The sequence below is a fragment of the Neurospora tetraspora genome (assembly GCF_033439725.1).
Source record: "Neurospora tetraspora strain CBS 560.94 chromosome Unknown B0H65scaffold_7, whole genome shotgun sequence".
NCBI lineage: Eukaryota > Fungi > Ascomycota > Sordariomycetes > Sordariales > Sordariaceae > Neurospora > Neurospora tetraspora.
Window position 1 is genome coordinate 970,621 of NW_026944389.1, and position 22,569 is coordinate 993,189.

Here is a 22,569-nt window from a genome sequence, read left to right on the forward strand (position 1 = left end):
CTTAACTTTAATCCTTCCCTCTATAGTTTCTTACCTTAATTAATAACAATAGATATCGATATATTTTAATTTAATTATTAGCTTCGCTACTTTAATAATTAATATACAGATTATTTATATATTATTACAACCGATTACAGGCATATCTTTATTAAGGGGAATATTAATCTCCTTATATAAATGTATAATAGCGATAACTTCCTTAATAGCGTTTAAAATCGATAATAATTCTATTTTTATTATTAAGGTGGATACTATTTTTTATTTAGTTATACCCTAATAAATTAAATTATTAAAGAATTTAATTGTAAATCTATACGAATTCTTTCAATTTAGAAAATTGTTAGCGTACAATATATTTGAAGCGATTTTAAACTTTATTAATTTATTATAATAGAGGGAGAGATTAAGGTAATATTAAAGGTAATATAAAATTTTATTAATAGCCTTACAATATTAAGGATTAGGGTTATAATTATAGCGAATTAGTCAGCTGGCGGCGAAGGTGATATTAGGCCGGGTAATTATAGCAGCGTATATTATAGAGACAATAATAACCTAATATTCCCGGATTTTATTAAAAGAGGTTATACTATTATAAAGTATTAATTCTTTATTATTTATTGGAACAAAGGCGAAGGTATAGGGATTCTTAATTAATTTAGTAATTTTATAAATATATTCCTATTAGGATAATTAAATATAGTTTACTTTTTAGTTTCGAATAATTTCGATACTTAGAAACTATTAAAGGTTATTACTACTAGTAAATTTATATTTCTCTTTTAGTTTCTTCGTAACCCGGGTAACTTTATTATACTATAATTCATTAAAGGCGAAAATAATATTATTAATGTAATAGAAAATTAGGATTTTATTACGTTTGAGGATATATGGGTCTTCGAATAATAATTTGAACCTTAAATTTTTAAAGGTCCTATTAAATTTTCGTTATTATAGTAAGGGAGTTCGTTAAAGATTATAAAAGGTCTTCAGGATTTTAAAGATAGTATTATACTTTTAATAATTAGGGGGTATATATATATATATATTTCTTTTTTAAGGTAGGCATTAACAAAGGCGTTTATTATATTGTATTAAATGAGTTCGAAATCGAATTTAATAGCGTAGGTGATAATTGACCGAAATAAGCGATTAATTAACGTAGAAGTATACGTTTCCTTACTATAATTATATTACTAATTTCCTTTAATTATAAAGGGAGCCTTTACTTTTAATAATTGACTATATTTATTAAATTTATATATATATATTTATATATAGTCGAGGATTGGAAGATTTTTAATACGGAGAACGTCTTCGTCAACTTTAATTTATAATTTTATTTTTTTATAATTGTTAAAATATATTTCCTTTATTTATTTAAAAAGATTATTTGAATTATAATATTTAAAATTGCGGTAAGTTTTTGGGATTAGAAGGAGGTTTTAACGTTTAATAGAATTTAGTCTACTACCTTTAGAAATCAGGTAATTAATTTCTACGTTTATAATTATTTTACCTTACTATTACTTAATTAATTGAATAAATTTCCTAATGTTAAATATAACTTCCTATAATTCGAAAGTTAAGAAGGAGATAAGTTTTAGTAAATTTATTATAAGGTTAGTAGTAAAAATAGTTAGTAATATATTTAGCGGAGTAGGGTAATTAAATATAAAGTCGACAAATATTTTATTTTGAGCAGTAAGCTTTATTAATTTCGAAATAGTTTCGTTATTATTTTTTAAATTTTTATTATCGATAAATAACGGTAGGAGAGAGGTAAGATTATTATTTTCTATATTTTAAATTACGTTGAAGGGTTCAAAATATTATATAAAGAATTAAAGAGGTTAATTAATTTAATTGAATAGATCGGCAATTTCGTTACTAATTAACCTTAGTCCTTCTTGACAATTATTAAGGTTCCTTAAATAAATTGGATTTTCGTTAAAGAATATATTACGAGTATACACAATACAGTTAATTTACGGGTTTTAAATTTAGTAACTAGAAGAGGTAGTATAGCTAATAAGGAATCCGATTTAAGCCTTTAATTAAAATTCTTTTTACTATTATTCTTTTTTTTATATAATACCTGTTATTATATATATTTTATAGCCGTAGACGAATAAATAATTAAAATTAAGTTTACAGGGTTTAATTTATACCCCTTTATAGTAAATTACAAAAGTATAAATCTATTCGTATAGTAACTTCTAATTATAGAAATATTTAAGCAATTAATTAATAAAGTAAACGGAAGTTAAAATGATTTAAAGCTAGAAATTATAAGGGATTTTTAACGCTATTTATTATTATATACGCTTTTTCTTTAATTATACCCTTATAATATTTAGTATTACCGTTATAAATTTAAATATTAAGTATTAAAGGTTCGAAAATAATAAGGCGTATAATTAACTTATTTCTAATATATTAATTATTAAATTTATTATCGTATTTAATATATTTAATTTTAATATTATATTAGTAATTAATTATATTAATAATTAAATAGAGTCTTTTAGCGATGGCCTTAATTATTCGATTCGCTACATAAATGTCCCAAACGAATTTATTTTATTAGTAGGTAATAAATATAATATATTCAAAGCTACTTTTCCCTATTTTATATTTAAGAAAATCGACGGCAAGACGCTTTCCTAGATTAAATCCTTTATTTCGTAAGTTTCGTTTAATTTATCGTTTAATTTTTAAAATATTGTACGTATCGTATTAATGAGTAGCGGGCCCTCTGAATTTAATGCCTTCAATATTATAAAAGTATTTAAAGATTTGAGGATTATAGTAACCGAATTACTTATATTAGAGTTTGGCGGGTATTTTATATACACAATAGCCAGTAAAGGAATTAAAGCGATTTTAACGAGTAAAGAAGGTAGGACGGTTGAAGGAGAGGGGTAGGTGTTTGAAAATTATTTAATAATGGATTTTTTAAAAGAAATAAAAAAGTAAATTATTTAACCGACGGAGGTAATTACTAGGCGGTTTATAATCCTAATAAAGATTTTACTTTTAAAGTAAGCGTAATAATATAAAATTTATAGTAAAATTAAAGTAGAAGGTTACTTCTTTTAACCATAGTTTTAAAGTTCCCTTTTTTCTTTATGTTTTTATATTAATAGTTTTAAAACCTTTAATAGGTATTTGAGATTTACTAGCCTAAATTCGGTCCTTTAAGAACGTTGGTTAAAACGAAGAAAAATAATTAATTTCGTTAAAAATATAAATAGAAGCCCCAGAATTAAAGATTATAGATTTCTTAAGTAAATAAACATTACCTTACTACTACTCGTATTAAAAGTACTTTATTTAATAAGAATTATTAAATTACAAGTACTAATTTTTTGTCTCCTTTAATTTTTCGAAGTAGTAATTTACGTAGAAGTAATAAAGCAGTCTTATATTTAACTTTTAACCTTCTTAATTTCTTTATTACTTTTAGGATATTTTTCGAGATTCTTATTAACAAATTTTCAAATAGGGTTATTTAGCTTCTATTTAGGATTATTCCTAATTTAAATATTAAATACTAATAGTATATTATTGAATAAGAACTTTGTTTGTAAATTCTATAAAGCGCCGTAGCGCTTCTTCTCTTTTTCGGCTATAAAGAATTTTTCGCGTTTTTATCCGCGCTACGTTTCTTCCTTACATTTACCTTCCGTTTCTTTTTATAATTAAAATTAGAAATATCCTCTTTATTAAATACGAACTCTTACGAATTAGAGCGGTTAATACCCTAAGCGCTACGAATTATAGCCTTTTTAAATTTGATTAATAGTATAGTACGTTCTAATATATTAACCCTTTTAAAATTAATAGATATATCTTTATATTTTAAGGATATTTCTTCGAATTCGTCATCGAATTTCTAAAAACTGATAATTTAAATAGGTTTATATTTACGGACTATATCGATAAAGTCGGTGAACTATAAAGTAAAGAATGTTATTTTACTAATTCCGAGTCTTTTCCCGTTTACAATAAGGATTTCCTAATTAGATAACTATTTTTCGAAGTCCTTAGGTTACTTCTTTATTATTTTTTTAATAAAGGTTTAATAATTTCGACGAGTTTTAGCAATTTAGTCAATAAGTTAATAATTAATTTGATTTTCAATTTCTTTAAATTAATTACGGTTGGATTTATCCTATTTAAATAAAGTATTAATATAATAGGTAGTAATATAGGTGTTTATTTAGTTAAGAATTTAGGTATTATCATTATTAAAATTTTTCTAGTATTTATAACGAGCGTTATTTATATTATTAATTTAATCGTACGCTATTTTCCCGGTAGTTATTAGGTCAGTAGAGGAGTTAATAATTATATTTTTCTTAATATTCTATTTAGTACGGTATTTATTATGCTCCTCTTTCTTTTCTTCATTTTCTTCTCCTAAACTTCCTTCTTCATCGTCTTCATTAGCGCCGGCGGCGGCTTCTTTTTAAAATTAAGTAGTAATAGTAGTTTCGGTAATAGTACTATTCGTATTGGTAGCTATAGTAGTAGTAATTATTACGGTTATAGTTACGGCCTTTTTAACCCAGATTCTTCTATTGAATTTAACGAGCTCCTTCTTTGCCGTTAGAAGGCGGTCCTTTACTTACTTAGTAAAGAAGAAGTCTTCCAGCTTCGGAGGTAGAACCTTTTGAACTATAGGTCTTCCTTTAAGCAGCCAATTTCTAAATTCCTAGTTGCTACTAACAAGTCTCTTGAGAATTTTATATTAATTAGGCTAGTCGGTACGGGTATTAAAAATAACCGTAATAGCCTTATCGGTAGATTCTTTTGATAAGGATATAGTTGATGTTATTAGTTTCGTAGGGATCTTGCTTATAATTAATAATTATAGCGTTGAATATAAATACGCAAATTAGATTATTAATTGTTAGATATAATGGTGTAGAATTAATTGATTGAAGAATGTATATGATTAATTCGCTTAGAAGGTATAGAGGGTATTAGGGTAACCCAAATATACCCAGAAATCAGGCAATATTAGGTAGCTGGAGCGCTAACCTCCATATGGTATGGCTAAAATCACCCTTGAATCTGACACAATTCCCGCCCTTTGGTTTGCCTTGGGATCATTCCATGGCCACTCTACAAAAGATTCTGGGCTGCCGGAGAGTGCAACTGGTATCGTCAAGTCCGATATCTCGTAGCATCAACTGAACTGAACTGTTATCAACTGGTACAAAAAAATGCCCACATTACTAACCAAATAATGGATGTTCTCAAATTGCCATGTGATCGTCCGTTGTGCTAGCAGGTCGTTCGTTGCATGTTGCATGTTGGTTGCATCCATACACCGAACGCAACTTTGGCAGGTTTGTGGTGCAGCTGGTGCAGGAGATAAAAACCAAACCCCTCCCTCCTCCTCCGGTTCACTTTTCTTTTCTTTTCCTCTTTGTTGTCTTCTTTTTGCAAATTTTCTCCTCGAACATTCCCAGCGTTGCTCTTTTTTTTCCAGCACTTCTGTGCGCGAGCACGTCAATGAGTTTCTTTTCCCTGGCAAGTTTCTTCGGTGGAAAATGCGATGCGAAAACCCAAAGGGTTGGTGTTGGCAATTGATGGTGGAGGTACATCGGGCCAGGGATGTTGGGACGGGAAGTTGGGACGGAAGGGGGATTCGGACACGTCTATGCCTATTTAGGTTTGGGTTCCCGTTGAAGTGGGTAACAACAACCCATGTGGCCACGTGGCGTAGCGGCTCCCCACGTGGGCTGTGAATCGCACCTTCCGCAAGGTCATCCGTTCGATTCCTCCTCGAGGGCAACATTTTCGCCATACTGGGGGGGAGCTGTCTGGGCACGTCCTAGGCACTCCCCCCCTGGTATCAAAGCGGTGTGAGTTCTCTGTTTCCTTCAAGTTGACCTTCCTCTTTCCCAAAAAAAAAAATCTACAGTATCATTATGTGCTCGTCAGGGCTAGAAGGTCGCCGCCTGTCTCTACACTTGTTGGGTGGGCCGAGAGAGGGAATACAGGTGTAGGGGCAGGGCCTGTCGCTGAACCGAACCTTGGCGAGTAGTTAATTTAGTGTAAGATAGCAACTTGCGCTACTAACCGGCCAGGCTCCCATCACTACTAACCGGCCAGGCTCCCATCACAAAATTGCGCGTGAAGGTGCTACTAACAGGCTAGGCTCCCAGGGAGTATACTAACCCATAGCGAGCATAACTAACCACCTAGCGAGTGTCACTAACCAACAGCGAATCTCAAGCGGGATCTGGGTTTTCACCAAGCGGTTTCCCAGCGGAGTAAGTATATTTTTTTATTATTTTCGTACTTGTTTTCTTTTTACATTTTCCCCCAACGCTCTCGGAGCATTAGCTATGTGAGCCAGGATGGGATGTAGGGGCTTGTGGGAACGGGAGGGGGACGTTGGAAGGGGGAAGGGCGAGGACGCGGGATGGGGATGTGGTGGATGCCAATTGCCAAAGGCTTGGAGGATCAGGCGGAATTCCCAGTCGGCTTTGTCGAGGGGTGTGACCGCCGGCAGCGAGGAGATTTGGGAGTCCGGGTTCGTCTGGGCACCCTCCCGCTCCGACCTATGTCGCTACCTTTTTGTGTCGAGCAGGGTGACAGCGTTACTATTTTCCCCTTTGGCTTACTTCTCGGAGCAAAGCTGGTCAGCGAGGTTGTTACCAAGAGCGTAAGGACGTGCTGCTTCAATGGGCAAGTACTTACAGCGGAGGTGTCGGATAGTGGGATCGAATTGGTGGCAGCAATCTTTGTTGGGGTCGATGCCTAAGGCCCATATGCACAACGTGATGCGAATCATGCGATGCCTGTGTATGATGTTCTTGCTCGTGAAGTGGAAAGTTGTAATAAAGTTTTGTTTCATGTAGGTCTACTGACTAGGCCTGACACAATCGATACATCAAGGATAAGCCAAAAACCAGGTAGGTAGGTAAGCGATACAAATAGGACAACTACTCACCAACACTTTTTCCCAGAGCCTCTCAAGCGGTTAATGACCCCACCTCCCATGCTTTCCATGTCCATGGTGCTCTTGATGAACATCTCCTTGACCATATCCTTGTCCGTGTTGCTCATACCCAACCCCTCCAGCGTGCGTAGCCGGGTAGTGATGCTGCTGTGCCTGTTGTTGAAGATTATGATGCCCACCACCAAACATCCCACTCAACCCTCCTCTCCCACCTCCTCCGTTATGCCCCAAATCATGAGCATGCTGATTCTGATTGTGGTGATCATTGTGGTGATCATTGTGGTGGCTCTTCTTCAACTGGTGCTCCAACAAATTAGCAGCCACCGCCCCCGCAGTGCTTCCGAGGACACCGTGATGGCCATGGCCGAGCTGGTGAGCGAGGAAGTGACCGCTTGCTCCGCCGACGAGGGTGGCGCCGAGACCGCGCTCTCCGTCTGGGCCGTTGGGAGCGTTGGGAGCGTTGGGGCCGTTATAACCGTGGGGTTCGTTGGCGTTGGGACCGTTGAGAACGTTGGAGGTGCTGGTGTTGTGCGAGTCTTGTCCCACCGGACAAAAGTGGCTGGTGTTAGGATGATGACCATGTTGAACGGAAGAGGTACCACTATGGTTGGCGGGGGTGTTGTTCGGGACTTGATGTTGCAGAAAACCCTGAGCGAGATGGGGGTTCAAGCTGACGCCGGCAGCACCGGCGGGGATGGAGATGGCGGAGCTGCGACGACGACCGGCGTGGTCTTGGAGTTGAAAATGGTTGTCGTACGAGTGGAGGTGAGCTTGGCCTTGGGGAGGGTAGCTATGGGATTGGGATTGGTTGGGGGCGTGTTGAGTGTCGGAGGAGGGCTGTTGATGGCCGGGGCCTGAGGTGGAGCTGTTGTTGTTGTTGTTGTTGTAGTAATCGTTGGCGGACATTGCTGTGGATGGGTTGTTAGCGTGTTTGGTGGGAGCAAGATTTTTGAAGGGAACAGTGGGCAGTGGGCAGGGTAGGAAAGAGGGTATAATACCGAGGATACTGGAAGTTCGTTGATGAATTGCAAGATATTGATACTGTTGGTAATATGTTGAGCTTGTTAATGCGGAGTGATGGCTATAGGTGCGTGGTTGCGGTCGTTGTAACAGCAGCAATGGATGAACTATGTAAGAATTGATCAAAGGCAATGATCTAACACACGCACTCGTCGCAATCCACAGCAGCAGGAACGCGATGAGCGCCTTCCTTCTTGGAAAATCGTGCTGCGAGGCACGTTCCTTCCTCGTGTGTGGTCGGAACCAACGTCAGAGGGGCACCTCGACATTTTCGAGAGGTGCCCAAACAGGTCGGAGAGATTGGTGCCTGTTAGATCTGTCTTTGCTACGCCAAGGATCCCCAATCATTACCTTTACGTCAAGCAGTCTCACTCCGTTATTTTCCCCTCCTTCCCTTCCCAGTCCCCTTTCCCTTGACATTCTTCCGGACCCTTTGCACTCCCTGTCTCCTTGGAATCTTTCCCCTCAAACAAACTCTCGGGCGGACCGACTATATCCTCCAACCTAGCCTGCCTTCCCTTCATCCAGCCATGCAGCGCCTCCCAATCGACACAGGCATGCGGCTGTGGCACCTTTACCGTAGGCTTGAACCGGCTGTGTGGCGTCCACTTCAGGGTGTAGACATTCACGTCGGCATTGCACAAGATCTCCTGACGTAACGACTCAAGACAGTGATCGACGTGTGAGTAGAGCTCGTCCCAATCTTGCGCCTCATGGCCGTAGTAGTACTCGGGGTGTAGATATTGCTTCAGCCGTTTCTGTTGTGCGCAGAGGTGTTAGTGAACGGATTGGGAAACTTGTTTACTTTGTGATTCTTGGCATGGTGGAGATTGTAAGCAAAAAGGGGAGAGTGGGGATGCCGAGACGCGATGGTCGGTACTTGATGGCAGGGTGGCCGCTTACAAGGCAATGCAAAGAATGGGAAATACCCAGCCCGCCGACGAAGCCGCCATCTTTGTGCTGGACTGAGGTGGCGTTATTGGCGAGGAAGAGCTCATCGGCTGAGTACTTGATCAGAGTGCTGTCAAGGAGGTCATGCCATGCTTGGTCGAGTTCAGGACGAGGTTTGCCCATGAACTTTTTGGTGTCCGGGTCCCCAGTCAGCCATTTATTGACATATTGTACCGGAGCCGGTGCTGTGAATGGTGTTAGTAACTGCAAAGTCGTCATGTAGGAAGAACTTGCAATACGGTATTACGGCCCCGGGTTTTGATGGTGGACAGTCTTGCAATGACAAGATGCTGTAGACTCCAACACCGCAGAGGATTGTAATGAAGGAAAGAGATGAAGCGAGCAGGACGTAGAATCTCCGTTTCCACTTCCGTATGAGGGCTAATGCTTCTGGATTCTCAGGGATGTTCTCATCATCGCCGTGCAAACGAGCATACCGGGGCTTCTCGTCTGTGATCAATGGCTCCATGATGGAGTCTCTTGAGATGAGAATCTCGTCAAAGAAAATCTGAGCAGTCGTCACAGAACTGGTCAAAACCTATGGGCACAATGAATGAGTGGGAGAAATGTATCGGAGGAAGAAGCAGAGACCCATAGTGTGGGAGTGACATGAACCGATTGAAAGTGCCGGCATTGCATCAAGGTCTTGACCAGGGCAAGAGACACAACAACTGATGTTGGAGACAAGTAGAAAGCGGTTGTGTGAAATGCCATGCAGTCCATGATCCTTCTCGCCCTCATCCTTGTCAGTAGGCGCTTGTAGGCCAACCGCACAGTACCGCAAAAGAGATCAGTGTTCAGGACTAAAGATTATGGTAACAGTGCATAGAGGTATGCTATGAGACTCCTGACTCATGAAGACGTTCAACTATTGGCCCACAAAGCATCTGGAAGCATATCGTACGATACGGGTGAGTAAGCCATGCCGGTGATCTTGTCCTTGAACAGGCGCCCATGAAACGGAGGTGGGCGCTGATCTGCCGGACCGATAGCAACGGCGGCTCTTCAATTTGGCTGAGGAACCCGCGTCTTGGCGCTGTAGGGCTAGACACATCATATGAATGAGGGTGGAGGACTAGGGCCAAAGGGTGCCGTTAAGGTGGTCAGCGAAGAGTGATACGAAACATGGGAAGGCGGCGGCGGGGAAGAACGGGCCCATCTGCCGGAATCCGAATGATAAGATATCGACAGTGTGATATTGAAGGTGCACAAGTACCGGAGTTTGAGTTGGGGGCGTCAGATATCGTGGACGGTACCGAGTAAGGCAGCCTGGAATGGCCTCTGGGCGAATGTGTATATCTTTGCGGCGCAATCAAAGACACCCGAACAACCTTATGCGCAATTGGCTTTGACAAAAGTGAAGATCAAATGAATAAATTGATTGCACACCGACTTTCTCTTGGAAACCCCTTCTTCTCCCGCTCATCAGTTCAGCCCTTTCGGAAGTTACAATGGAAATGCTATTCTCGGATCCTTCCGTGCCTGCCTTAAATCCCACCCAACCCGGGAAAACAACATTGTTTCGGAAGGAACTGGCCGTCCCCTACCATTGCTGCCCTTGTGTAACTGGACCCCTCTTCTTCCCTCCGACATCCATCCGACCTCCCTCCATTCACACTTCCACTCCAATGCCTGTACCAAGTACCCAGATCCTTCTCACATGTCGCAATTGTCGATCCCCTCGCCAATCACTCCTGTTCGCTTCTTGAGAAGACAAAGGTCCGTGTCAAACTCTGTCCCATGTCCATCTCGTCGAGTGGCTTGAGCAAGCTCTATGGTGGTCCAGTCGTCAGTCATGGGCTCATCAAAATCATTGGGGCTTCCTTACCTGAAGACGGAATGGGAGCAGCAAAGACTGAGGCGACTGACGCCGCAAGCAAGACAAACAGCGTAACAGTCTTCATGTTTGCAACGCTGATATGGCGTACAAGACCTCGTTGTGCTGAAGGTGAGAGGCGTTTGCGAACTGCCAGCGTTGAAAGACAGCCTGGAGAGAAAGAGATGAAGCAAGGAAAGAAATCGGGGAGACCATTCAGCACTGACGATGACTTCAGACCGAAAGATATACATACAAGCCAAAGGAAACAAAGTCCCAAGAGCACAACCAGACCCGATCGGCAAAAGATCTTGAAAGGTATCATCACCTTCCGGTACTTATCACAATAAGCGCCTAGCAGGAATATGCTAGCGGTCGACTCGTAGTTCCAGGTACCGTTATCACGCTTTTGGGGGCCAGACACACTCGGCACTCCGAGCACGATCCTTCGATTCAACCGTCCGTCCTCGGGAAACACCCGGAGAGGAATACCGTATCGCCAAGCACCGAGCATTTACAGTGCACCCAGTGCGCAGGCAGCCATAACAGCCCAAGGAAAACCTTTTACTCAAGAGTTATAACTGCACGAGCCATCGTTGCAGTAACCGCCAAAGCAAGGCAACGGCAGTGGTCCGATCGTGGCTTATGACTGCATCCGCACGGAGAACTACCGGCGTCCAACGCTGACTGTGCCTCGTCATTGCCTTGCTCTTGCCTCTTCAATGTTAACTCCTTTGGGTGTTGATCCCACAGGTTCGTATCCGCGCCAACGACAGTCAAGCACCGAGTACGCCGATATTGACTTAGTCGTTGTTGTTCCATCAATCATCTGTCTTCACTGCTCTGCAGGGTCACCTCTCCATGTCAGGTCTCGGAACCGTAAGCTATTCACAGCTCAACAGTGCCTCGGGAGACAGTTCGCATTTGACACTGGGAAGGTGGCCACTAATCTTAAAAACGATCCAATATCGGCGACTGTTGGCGATGTTATGTGAGAGCCTCGGTGAGCCTAAAGCCACCCTTACCCGACAATCCTGCAATGACTGAAGATGGCACACGATCAAGAGGGAGGAGGCAACGTTGCAAACCATCCTCGACTGTCCCAAGTGTTTCCCACTTCTTGGCTTCAGCTTGTACTTTACAAAGAGGGGACGTAGTCACAAATAACCACCCGTGTGATATCTTCCAAAGCCATCATCTTGAACATACAGCCGTAGGTATTGCCTACATCTTCCACATCAAATGCTGCTTCCGTGTTGCTATTCTTATCCTCAGCCTGCTTGACCTCTCCCGCCTCTAACCAGGCACGGTACTGCACTTGCCCAGTTGCCATGTTCCAGACCTGTCTCGAGCCAGAGCATACCTCAACTCGGGACTATCCAACTCAAACGCCCAGCTTCTCGTTCAAAGTATTGATGAACGCACACCGCTTAAGCAACTTCTCCCTCTCCAACAGCGCCTCCCTCTTCCTCCTCACTTGCTCCGGTTTCTTAGCCGCCGTAGACTCCTCATCCTCATCCTTCTCTCCCATCTCCCCATACTCCACCCCCTCTCCCACAATCGGCTTCTGCATGCTCCCCAGATCTTGCTCACCTGCCACAATCCCATGATGTCTAACCCTACAACTCCCCGTCCCCACCGGCCCGCCAATAACATGCACATTAACTCCCCGTAGCTCTTCCAATCCTTTGGTCCCAACTCCATCTTCCAACAACTCGTCCTTACCCCCAAACGCCTCCGGCCACTCCCACCCCTCCTCATCTCCCTCCCCCTCCCCCCTTTTCTTGTTGTCCTTGGAACTACTAGGGCTCGGATCCCCCGTCGCAGCAAACCTCACAAAAGCCCCCGCCATCTCCCTCGCCAACTTGCCATCCTCCTCCGAACAAGCATCGCCCAACTCCGGGAAAACCCCGTTAAAGATATAATTCGTATCACTCCCGTGCACCGCGCCCAGATACGGCATGCCCGCGCCCTTGAAGAGCGGGGTCAACATACTTTGGTTCAGGGTATACAGTCTTACCCCGGCAAAGTCCGGATTTTCGGCGTAAGAAGCGCGGGATAAATGGTAGCCGAAGTCGATGCTGGAACAGGTGAATAAGATATCGCGCAGGATGCGCGAGATGCGGAAGTAGTGGATTGGTGCTTCTGGGTCTCCCGAGTCCGGGTCGCGACAGGAGGCGTAGGAGAGGTATTCGGGCAGGAAGTCGGAGGCGGGGTAGAGGGAGAAGAGGGTGGTGATGTCGGAGGGGGTGAGGGAGGAGGGGCCGGTGAAGGAGTGGAGGGCGGGGATCATGGATTCTTCAGACGTAAAGAGGGGGGCGGGGCCGGCGTTGGTGGCGCCGTCGTCTTGTGCCCAGGAGAGGATTGTTGGGATGCCTGAGTGGGAGATTGTTAGAATGTTTTTTGTGGGGAGATGAGGAGGGCCGGGGCCAAGGGAAGGGAAGGAAAGGGGAGGGGGACGTACCCTTGACAAACTTCCCGGACTGATAAAGAACCGATTGACGGTCCGGGATGAAGTCACCATCCACCGAAGGAATAAAAGTAAACAACCCAGCAGGCGGATGATTCTCAACCGAATACCCCATCGCCTTCTCCGTCAGTTCCTCCATGGGCACCTTCCTCAAACACTCCAACACCTCCTCGTCATTTTTCTTGGTAGAATCACAACCCACCCGTTCAGCAACCTCCCTAGTATGCCTCTCCGTCTCCTCACTCGTCATATTCAACGCCGTCCCCGGCGGTCCACTCATCATCCACGCCCTCGTAAACGGCGCCCCTTTAGCCCCTCCATACGCAACCATCTGCAAACTCGTAAACGTTCCTCCAGCAGATAATCCAAACGCCGTCACCCGTTCAGGGTCCCCGCCAAAATGGTCAATGTTGTCTCTGACCCATTCCAGCGCCACTCTCTGATCCCTCATGCCCAGATTGAGGGATTTCTGCTCTTTTAGGATCGGCAACCGCGCAAACCCAAAGATGGTAAGTCGATAATTGATCGCCACATAAATCACCGGCTGCCCCATCTCCACACTCAACGCCAGCAGACGGTCGGGGTCGAAATGGGGATCGTAAGCAGACCCCTTGACTACCCCGCCACCATGGATATGGACCACCACCGGTAATTTTGCATCTGCCTTAACGCCCGAGGGGCGGGAGATGCGCAAATTGAGACAGTCTTCGCTTATCGCGTGAGTTTCGGAGAAGAAGGGAGGGATGGCGGGGAGAGATTGCGGGCAGGCGGGGCCGGGAGAGGTGGCGTCGATGGTAGATCCGGGGGAGGGGAGGAAGGGTGAGGGAGGGGTGAAGCGGGCAGCATGGGCGAAGCGGATGTTGAGGAAGTGTTCGATTTTGGTGGTTTTTTCTGGTGAATTGGGGGGGGTGGTGATGGTGCCCTTGTAGGAGAGCTTGTTGATGGGGTCTTTGACGATGGGGTTTGTGTCTGTCGCGAGGACAGCAGAGGTCGCGAGCGCTAGGCCGAGGAGGACCGCTTGGAGCGGTCGAAGTGCGGCTAGCATCGTGCGTGGCTCTTGGGTTGAGTTGCTTGTGGTGGTGGCGTTCTTCGGCTTTGGCTTTTTTTCAGAAAAGGTAATGAGGATGCATTGGTGTGCTTCAAGCAGTCAAGCTTCTTGGCCGGTTGCTCGATGGCGTAAACTGCAAATACTGGTGGTGATGTGATGTTTTGTTGACTTTGTCCCAAATTATTGACATGTGCCAGAGAAAGAACGACTTGGTGACAATGGCTGTCAGGATTTCCAGGTTGTTAGATGTGGTGGCGCTTCAACCGTAAACGGCTGTCAAGGCGAATGGAACACAAATGGAGGGGTCCAACGGGGTTACTGACGTCCAAACAGGGCAACCAATTAACTGGGCGGGAAGTATCAGTCAGGACTCTCTTAATGACAGGAGGTCCTGATTGCTGACTGCCATGGGAACGGAACCTACCAACAACCAACAGTTACATCTAGGACATGGCTGTTGCAGAACGGTACTGGTCGCGATTCCTCGGTCAGACCAAGCACTCCGTCCCTGCAAGCAACTTCAAGTCCGACAAGTTTAAGTGATTGGACTGATGCGCAGTGTAATTGTAAACGTAACCGGTGTTTTTGTGTACCATGGAAATGTCTGTGTTGGTCTCCAAGACCCGGAGCTTGTATTCGCTCTTCGTATACGAGACCAAAAAATCCTCCGTCTGCGGCTTATCGGAGTGCAACTGCAACGGCTCATCACAAAACCACCACCGGCTAAGGATTCCGCATGCCCCGATAGTGGTTCCTGATACTCTGCCGTGTTGCATTATTCGCTTGAACGGTGGCAGATGCGACATGGCAAAGGGTCTGGCTGATGATGATCCCTTTGCTCTTTTATCCGACTTTGATCCTACCCACATAGTATTGCCGTGCGACACCCCCCGATAGAATGGTGGGGGGTGCTGAGTGAGTGCTCCGTCTACGCCGCAATGAAGCAGCTTTGTGGTCTTTGTGTCCATATAAAAACGGCCCGTTGTCCGCCCCCCTCATTTTGCGGTTCGTCCCCTTGCTGACTGACCATGGTTCGCCTGCAGCCAATGTGGTATTGTTTCGGTGGTTCGCGTGTATGCATTGGACGAATGGTCCCAAGGAACGGTGGTAAGGTGAGGTGAGGGGCTGACGGCAGATATTATAGTAGTAGCAGGCAGACAAGCCCACGATTTTCTTTCGTGTAACCATCCCGGACGCTGGACACGGCACACCGTTTATTAGCATGTATTGCTACTCAATATCAGCGTGGTGGTGGGTGAGCGTCGGCGGAAGGTAGGAATAGGATGGACTGTGACATGCCCGGACCAAAGACCATGCTGGGAAGGAAGAAGGGTCGAGGGAACTGTTGTGCAACGACACGGGCAAAGACGGAAGAGGCTGGCATCAGCTGCCGGCACATTTCCCCTCGTCGCTTACTCTTGGCCAGGGAAGGCTGGAGAGGATCAGGTCTGTATCTTTTGGCCCGCGCAATGGTGGAATGAGTAATAAGGTAGCGATTCCCGTTGAGGCTGCTGCCATTGACACCTCGGTGTCTCGTCCTTGGAAGCCAAATGCCCGAGATCAATTGACTTTTGGGCTCAAGTCATTGCCAACAGCAGATTGGGTTGTCCAAACAGCCTTGAGCCATCATGTCCCAACCCCAACTCTCACCTCCCGAGTATGACAGCCCGGGCGGCCTCATCGCCGGGTCTGTCATCATGTGGATTATCTCGACACTTTGTGTTGGCTTGAGATTCTACTCCAAGAGGTGGAAGCGTCAAGGCTACATTGCGGCCGACTGGCTGATCGTGGTGGCTGCAGTTTTCGCAACCGGGATGACCGTGATGGAGATCTATGGTGAGTGAAAACGCCGACCACATCTTCTTCGCCGCAACTTCTAACGAGAAACAGGCGTGAAGGAACACGCCTTGGGATATCCACTGGGGGGCTCGATCGAAGACCCCAAGGCAGTCAACGGACGTCTGAACAAGGCCAAACATGTGCGCTTCCTTGTCCAAGCCTTGCTCTGCCCTTTCTAACAGACTGTTTTTTTTTTTAGATTGAACTCTCGTTCCTGCTGCTCGGTATCGCTACTCTCGGCTTGATCAAGCTATCCGTATGCTTCCTGTTCTGGCACCTCTTTGCCCGAGTCGTGTTTCGCCGTTTCCTCATGGTCTGGATCGCAATCATCATTGCGTGGACTCTGGCCTTTGTCCTGGGTGGCCTGCTAGAGTGCGGCTCGCACCTCAAGGCTCTGTTCGGACAGCCGCAAGAGTATCTGGATCACTGCGGAAGCGCGATTCCCACCGGATATGCAATGGTGGGCAGTGATGTTGCCACCGACTTTATCACGCTGCTCATCCCAATTCCCGTGATCTACAGCATGAAGATGGACAAACGTACTAGGTTCTTGACGCTGCTGACCTTTATGATCGGTGCCCTGTGAGTCTTGTCTGTCCAAGTCCTGAAGTGTCAGCCAGGCTAACAGTAGATGATAGGTCCGTGGGTGCGTCCGTCGCCAAAGCCTACATCTACATCAAGGCAAGCTTGGGTCTGTGGACGTCGGATGCCATCTGTAAGCGCCAGTGTCCCCTATCCTATTTCGTCTGATAGATGATCTGCTAACGCAGTGGTATAGCCATGCTCACTGGTCTCTCCATCTGGAACCTGGCTGAGGTCCATATCGGTATTGTTGCTGCATGCGGCCCTACGCTGCGACCGATCCTGGCACGCATCATACCAACCGAGAGTCTCATGTCCCTCATGTCCCTTTTGGGAGTAAGCTCGAACACGTCCAAGCAGAACGAGCTCCCCAGCTTTGTCAAGATGCCAGATGCCGACAGTGCTGAGCACTTGCAGCCCGGGGCAGAGAAGGTTGGATCCAAGGGTGCTGATGGGCCTCATGGGGTTCGGCAGTATGAGATGGAATCATGGAACGACGCCGAGTCCGAGAGACGTGGTCAGAACCATGTCTGAGGAAGACAGCCTGTGTATGCCTGGATGGCCTCGGTGTTGTCCAACATCAATCTGACTAGCTGTCGTGCCATTACTGTAAAGCCATCATGGTCCTCCTCTTTTCCATCGTCATGCTCGGGGAGATTGAGAAATTGGTCCGATGGCCGAATGTCGTCTTCGTCTTTGCTTCATTATCGCTGTCGATGCAATGCTTGCTTGATTGGTCCTCGGGCACTGGTTTACGAGCGGATGCCGGATGTGAACATTCCACTTGCGGTGGTTCATGTAACTGCCATGACATGGGAAACAAATAAAATAAAACTTGGACATGTCAAACAGTCAATAACAAGGCCTGGCAAGTGCACGGTGCACTGCAAGTTGGGGCTTTGCAGCAGTTCACGCAGGCCCCCTGAAGCCACTGCAAGCCACTCCTTCCGTGGCGTCGAATCGGCCTGAACCGGAGCAACGTGCCACTTTTACGGCAAGATCAGAGGCGCAGAAGGGAGCAGCCACTGGAAATTGGATGCCATTCCGACTTTTGCCCTGTCAACAATCAACGTCACCAATTCCAATCTCATCACGACTCCACAATCTCCATGTCCCCAACGTTCTGGACTCTGTGGGCTCTGCTGTTTTCCCAGGATCCCCCTGGCAGTCTGTTTACTCCACTGGGGAGCTTCGTCTTCAGCTTTCTCTTTGTCTTCCTCGCTTGTCTTTCCTCTTCGCGGTCTGTCCCGTCGAATCGCAATGCTGGGCAAGAGCCTCGGCAAGACCCCGGGCTCGGCCCGTTAGTGATCTTCCCCGAACTCCATACAAAACAAGGCAAAGCGCTAACAGGGCGTGGTAGATCACCCAGGGTTCCATTGACATTGAATGGACGCCATGGATCCTCGCAACATCCCTCCCTCCCCACGATAGCGCCGGATCCAATTTGACCTTGGTGTAGGCAGCTCTGCGGACTGGCCGAGTAGAACTCTGGTGATGCCGTCATCCTCTCGGTTCCCAGCCGAGATTAACATGGAACGTCAACAAGCAATGGACCTTTTCACCGACATCTCGGATTGGCCTTGATTCCGACCATACGGACACCCCAAGGACACAGGTAGACATGCCTGGGAATAACCTCCATTTCCTCCAACTCTTTCTCTACGGCGGCTCAGCTGTCATCGGGCACCAAGCGAGTACGGACTCCGACCGCGCTATTGACGCACTATCGTTTTTTGAACACCCCAGGTTCCCATGGAAAGCTTGTTTCCAATCAAGTGTACGGCCCTACTAGCCTACACGTGTGCTTGCCCGTCTCCCAGATAGCCGGGAACATGTCAACACAGTACTAGTCCGCCTAGAGATGGGTTAGCGGGAAAACCACTTGGTCTAGACTCGTCCAATCGGCCCAGCATGGCCTCCCCGAAAGGAGATGCAAAATCGATGATAGCTCGTGTGGCGTCCTATCAATACCAGCACACGGAAATTACACATACCGACTTCAGCCCTCAACCGCTCTCCTTGGTTCGGGCACACTTGGTTAAAAGGGTTCCATTGCCATTCCAAAGAGAGGTGATCGACACAGCCAACCGTGGATTCGGGATTCGACAAAACACACTCGCTTACCACTCACTCCAGTCATTCTTTTGTTTTCACCATGAAGCAAGCTTTGTTCTTGGTCTCGGGCTTTGCCTGGCTGAACCTGGCCTCGGCCGCCTGCTGTCGCAGCAACAAGTGCTTGAAGGGTACGATTGCTTTCAGTAGAATGTTCTCACGGAAATACTAACAAACGTCTTGTCACAACAGCCATTGTCCTAAACGAACATGGTATCGATGACTGCGCTTCGGTCCTTATCGAGACTGTGTAGGTTCCAGCCAGAATCGTGACCGAGATCGTTACCGTGTCTTCTACCCAGTATGCCACCGTCCTTGGCACCGAGATTGTCACCGAGATCGAGTCAACCACCGCTGCCACCGAGACTGTCTTCTTCACCGAGAGCTCTTCCGTCACCATCGGCACCGAGACAGTCTCTCAGCTTACAACTGAGACGACCATTGCCAGCACTGAGACCGTCTTCCAGACCATCACCGTCCCTGCTCCGACCGAGAAGAAGCGTGACATCGATACCTTGACGTTCGTGGAGCCCACCAGCTCGGCCCCGGTCGAGCCTGCTCCCGTTCAGTCTTCTCCGGCGCTCCCCGAGTATGCCTTGGACTGCCCATCCTTCGACAAGTACAAGTCGGCCTGCAAGTGCGTCGGTGCTGAGGTCGTAACCATCACCGTTCCCGTTCCCGTTTCGACTGTTACTGTCGAGGAGACCACTGTAAGTTTTCACTATCCCAAGGTTCGCAGGGGAACCTAGCTAACTTGACTTCTTTTTCCTAGACCGTCTTTGCCTCTGTCGCTGCCACCGTTACCACCACGGAAACTGAGTTGGTCTCAGTGACGGCCACAGCCTCGGCTACCACGACTGTGCTTGTGAAGGATGTTGAGACGGTCACCGCCACTCAGACTGATATCGTCTTTCTCACTGCCACTGTCACCGCGATCGAGACCGCGACCGCCGCCCCCGAGCCTGTGCAACCCGTGTGTCTAACCAACACCGACGCCTTCCGTGCAATGACCACCTTCAATGGCAACACCATCTACATGTACGCCAACTTGCTGAACGGCATAAGCGGTAACCTGAACTGGCTATTTGGCAGCACCAGCACCTCCGCGTCCGTTCAGCCCCGGTACAACTTGGCTCTTGATAGCGAAGGCTCTCTGTACTTTCACGACAGAGTTGTTCCCTATACCTACACATACTACGTCTATATCGGGACATTAAATTCGGGCAGCAGTTGGCTCCAAATCAACGACAAGCAAGCTGTTGAGGGTCAAATTGCGGCGGGTGCCAAGGTCAGCAAGATCAAGGGATGCGTGAATTCCGTCACTGGTGAGCTCACGCTCCAAGATTCTCTCGGAAGAAAGAACATTCTTATTTGCGGCGGACAGGTCTGGTTGTCTGCCGGCCTGGGTGAAGATATCAACCGTGGGACCTGCTACCAGCAGTTCCCCCATGTCGTCGCGCCATACGGGGCCTAGTTCAGGAAACTGCACATTCGGGATGTGGGGTGCAGTGGCGGACGTTTGGCCATTTATCTAGAACAGTCTCAAGCCTTCAGATAGAGTATAATCACTTAATGTTACTGTAGACGTCTGACGTCCTTCATTCACTTGAGCACTTGGTTCGGTTTTAATGTTGAGAAAACCTCAGCGCACTCCAAGGTTAGCCTACACGGACTCTAAGACCCATAAAATCCCAAGGGTTAGGGTCTCTGGCACCCCATAACACCCCATGACACCCGACATCAGAAAGTCCACTTTTACCCGTGAAAATACCCCATTTCAATGCACGAAACATTGCACCACATTTCGTGAAATTTTTGGCCAGTCTTGCACCCCTTTTTGAACTTGGCGGTTTTGGGTGATTTTTGCACGTCGCATCACCACCACTCTACTTTGAGTCGCTTAATACGATAGGGTTCTTGCTATTGCCCGGCAAGTGTTGCCATACGATCCATGGGTTCCTGTCATTATGGTGACCAAGTAAATAAACAAGAGAAGGATTTCAGGGATCAAGACTGTACTGAGCTGACTGTGCGTGCCGGGTTTGGTGGGTTCAAATTATTTCGATATGGGGGATTCACAACACCACGAAAAGTATCACGACTTTTACTCTGGCGGGAGCGATGTTTGGAACATTGAAATGAACCCAGTTTACCATACAAAACGACCGTATTTATATGACAGCTGTCATATGGGTCTTAGAGTGCGTGTAGGTTGGGCTTGGAGTGCGCTGAGGTTTTCTCTTAATGTTTGTCATTTGCCTCATTCCGTTGTCTCTTATTATAAAAATAAGGCACTCCCATGCCATGCCTTGTTGTCGAACAAACAGCCAGCACATTTGCACACGCAACTTGCGGCCCAAAAAAGCCTACGAACTACGTAGTCTAGCTAGTCTACGTACCAACGAGCATCCAAGCATCAGAATCACAGTGTCTTCCACCATACAAAGTCAGCCTTCTCCTTTCCCTCCCCGTTCGTTCCCTTCTATCCCACCCCTCTCCCCTCTGACTCTCCTCCCTCTCCTCCCTTCTTCTTCTTCTTCTTCTTCTCAACCCTACCCCAACCCAGCAACCCTCCTCCACCCTTCATTTGACACAACCACCCCACCCCCCTCCAACTTCTCAATCCCCTTTCCCCCCGTCTCTCCCTCCTTCCTAATCGTCTCATCCCACCCTCCCATAGCCATCTCCACCAAAAACTTCCCAAGTGGCTCAGTAGGACTCCACATCTTCTTATACCCCGCCCTGATCGGCGGTCCCAAAACACATCCCGCCAAGTTCACGAGGAAGGGGGGTTTGGGAATGTAAGGCGTGATGGCGGGGTGGGAGGACGGGTCGACAAAGCCTGGTCTCATTGACCAGGGAAGAAAGGTGCCGGGGGTGGAGTAGAGCTGGGAGAGGGAGAGCTCGGTTTGTCCCTTGATGATGGCGAACCAGGGGTTTGTGAGGCGAGAGAGGAGGGGCTGGGAGTCAAGGGGGACGGTGGTGGCGCCTTCGCCGGATACGTAGATGAAGCGGAAGGGTTGCTGCGGTTGGGATTGGGATTCTGGGGAAGAAGAAGCAGGAGAGGAGGAGGGGCCGGAGGGGCCGGAGGAGGGGAGGGTCTGGAAAGCGGCGGCGGCGGCGAGGGGGAAGTCCTTTGTTATTTTGACGTATTCCCTTTTACAGTCCATCAGTATCAGTTTGTCGTCTTGGTTTAGGGAAACAACAGATGGATGGGAAAAGAGAAAGGGAACATAACATACTCCTTCCCAACAGCATTCTGACTGATTCCCAACGCCCAAACGCATCCCGTTGCTCCCCTAAGTTGGTTGAGCAGGTCACTATCGTATTTCTCGAAATCCTTGTGAAGAATGACGTTGATGCGAGGGTCCTTCGCATCTTCGGCCATCTTGACGGGTCGTCGGCTGATGATGGAGATCTTGGTGATGTCTTTTGTCTTGATCATGGCGTCTAGGACGGCGGAGCCGACGAGGCCGGTGGCGCCTGTTAGGATTAGATGCATTTTGGGTTGATGATGTTGGTGTGTTTGCTATGGGTTAAGAAGAACAACGAAAAGGAAAGAGAGGGTTTGACGGACTTGTAGAGGGGTGGGAAAATATATATATCATTATCATCATATACGAAGCGGCCGACAAATAATGATGCTATCTAACACATGCCTGGCACTAGCTCGTTTCTAGATCTGACATAAGCCGAAGCCGCATCGAGTCGCATGCCTTAACTCCTTGCGTCCAATGAGATCTCTC

At 46.5% G+C, this 22,569-nt stretch overlaps 6 protein-coding genes across 6 annotated transcripts; 2 read left to right on the top strand and 4 right to left on the bottom strand.

Moving 5' to 3' along the window:
• Positions 1–7,006: 7,006 nt before the first annotated feature.
• B0H65DRAFT_511221 (uncharacterized protein) lies at positions 7,007–9,425 on the bottom strand (the record flags this gene model as incomplete). The annotated part of the gene is made up of 4 exons (XM_062828468.1): positions 7,007–7,893; positions 8,445–8,763; positions 8,909–9,141; positions 9,227–9,425. The coding sequence occupies 4 exons, from the start codon at positions 9,423–9,425 to the stop codon at positions 7,007–7,009; spliced, it is 1,638 nt and encodes a 545-aa protein (XP_062678284.1).
• Positions 9,426–10,612: 1,187 nt separating this feature from the next.
• On the bottom strand, positions 10,613–10,860 carry B0H65DRAFT_551684 (uncharacterized protein; the record flags this gene model as incomplete). The annotated part of the gene is made up of 2 exons (XM_062829835.1): positions 10,613–10,728; positions 10,785–10,860. 2 exons carry the CDS (start codon positions 10,858–10,860, stop codon positions 10,613–10,615), a joined length of 192 nt encoding a protein of 63 aa, XP_062678285.1.
• Positions 10,861–11,961: 1,101 nt separating this feature from the next.
• On the bottom strand, positions 11,962–14,532 carry B0H65DRAFT_284588 (Alpha/Beta hydrolase protein). Its single transcript, XM_062822925.1, has 2 exons — positions 13,237–14,532; positions 11,962–13,148 (listed from the first exon to the last, which is right to left on the bottom strand). The coding sequence occupies exons 1-2, from the start codon at positions 14,285–14,287 to the stop codon at positions 12,157–12,159; spliced, it is 2,043 nt and encodes a 680-aa protein (XP_062678286.1). The 5' UTR covers positions 14,288–14,532; the 3' UTR covers positions 11,962–12,156.
• Positions 14,533–16,191: 1,659 nt separating this feature from the next.
• Positions 16,192–17,483, top strand: B0H65DRAFT_474900 (uncharacterized protein). Its single transcript, XM_062827275.1, has 5 exons — positions 16,192–16,711; positions 16,768–16,844; positions 16,908–17,260; positions 17,281–17,284; positions 17,360–17,483. Exons 1-3 carry the CDS (start codon positions 16,440–16,442, stop codon positions 17,243–17,245), a joined length of 687 nt encoding a protein of 228 aa, XP_062678287.1. The 5' UTR covers positions 16,192–16,439; the 3' UTR covers positions 17,246–17,260; positions 17,281–17,284; positions 17,360–17,483.
• A 1,383-nt stretch (positions 17,484–18,866) lies between these two features.
• B0H65DRAFT_579848 (uncharacterized protein) lies at positions 18,867–20,506 on the top strand (the record flags this gene model as incomplete). Its single annotated transcript, XM_062830781.1, is given in 4 exon segments — positions 18,867–18,954; positions 19,016–19,073; positions 19,089–19,533; positions 19,596–20,506. The coding sequence occupies 4 exon segments, from the start codon at positions 18,867–18,869 to the stop codon at positions 20,295–20,297; spliced, it is 1,293 nt and encodes a 430-aa protein (XP_062678288.1). The 3' UTR covers positions 20,298–20,506.
• Positions 20,507–21,289: 783 nt separating this feature from the next.
• Positions 21,290–22,406, bottom strand: B0H65DRAFT_284950 (uncharacterized protein). The gene is made up of 2 exons (XM_062822928.1): positions 22,066–22,406; positions 21,290–21,979 (listed from the first exon to the last, which is right to left on the bottom strand). Exons 1-2 carry the CDS (start codon positions 22,323–22,325, stop codon positions 21,376–21,378), a joined length of 864 nt encoding a protein of 287 aa, XP_062678289.1. The 5' UTR covers positions 22,326–22,406; the 3' UTR covers positions 21,290–21,375.
• Between the last annotated feature and the right edge of the window lie 163 nt (positions 22,407–22,569).

Coding starts and splice junctions, on each gene's coding strand:
- B0H65DRAFT_284588 (XM_062822925.1), bottom strand. CDS start 14,287: ATGCTAGCCGCACTTCGACCGCTCCAAGCGGTCCTCCTCGGCCTAGCG. Junction 13,149..13,236: donor GTCCGGGAAGTTTGTCAAGG/GTACGTCCCCCT, acceptor TCTCCCACTCAG/GCATCCCAACAATCCTCTCC.
- B0H65DRAFT_474900 (XM_062827275.1), top strand. CDS start 16,440: ATGGTCTGGATCGCAATCATCATTGCGTGGACTCTGGCCTTTGTCCTG. Junction 16,712..16,767: donor ACCTTTATGATCGGTGCCCT/GTGAGTCTTGTC, acceptor AGTAGATGATAG/GTCCGTGGGTGCGTCCGTCG. Junction 16,845..16,907: donor GTGGACGTCGGATGCCATCT/GTAAGCGCCAGT, acceptor GCAGTGGTATAG/CCATGCTCACTGGTCTCTCC.
- B0H65DRAFT_284950 (XM_062822928.1), bottom strand. CDS start 22,325: ATGCATCTAATCCTAACAGGCGCCACCGGCCTCGTCGGCTCCGCCGTC. Junction 21,980..22,065: donor CAGAATGCTGTTGGGAAGGA/GTATGTTATGTT, acceptor GGACTGTAAAAG/GGAATACGTCAAAATAACAA.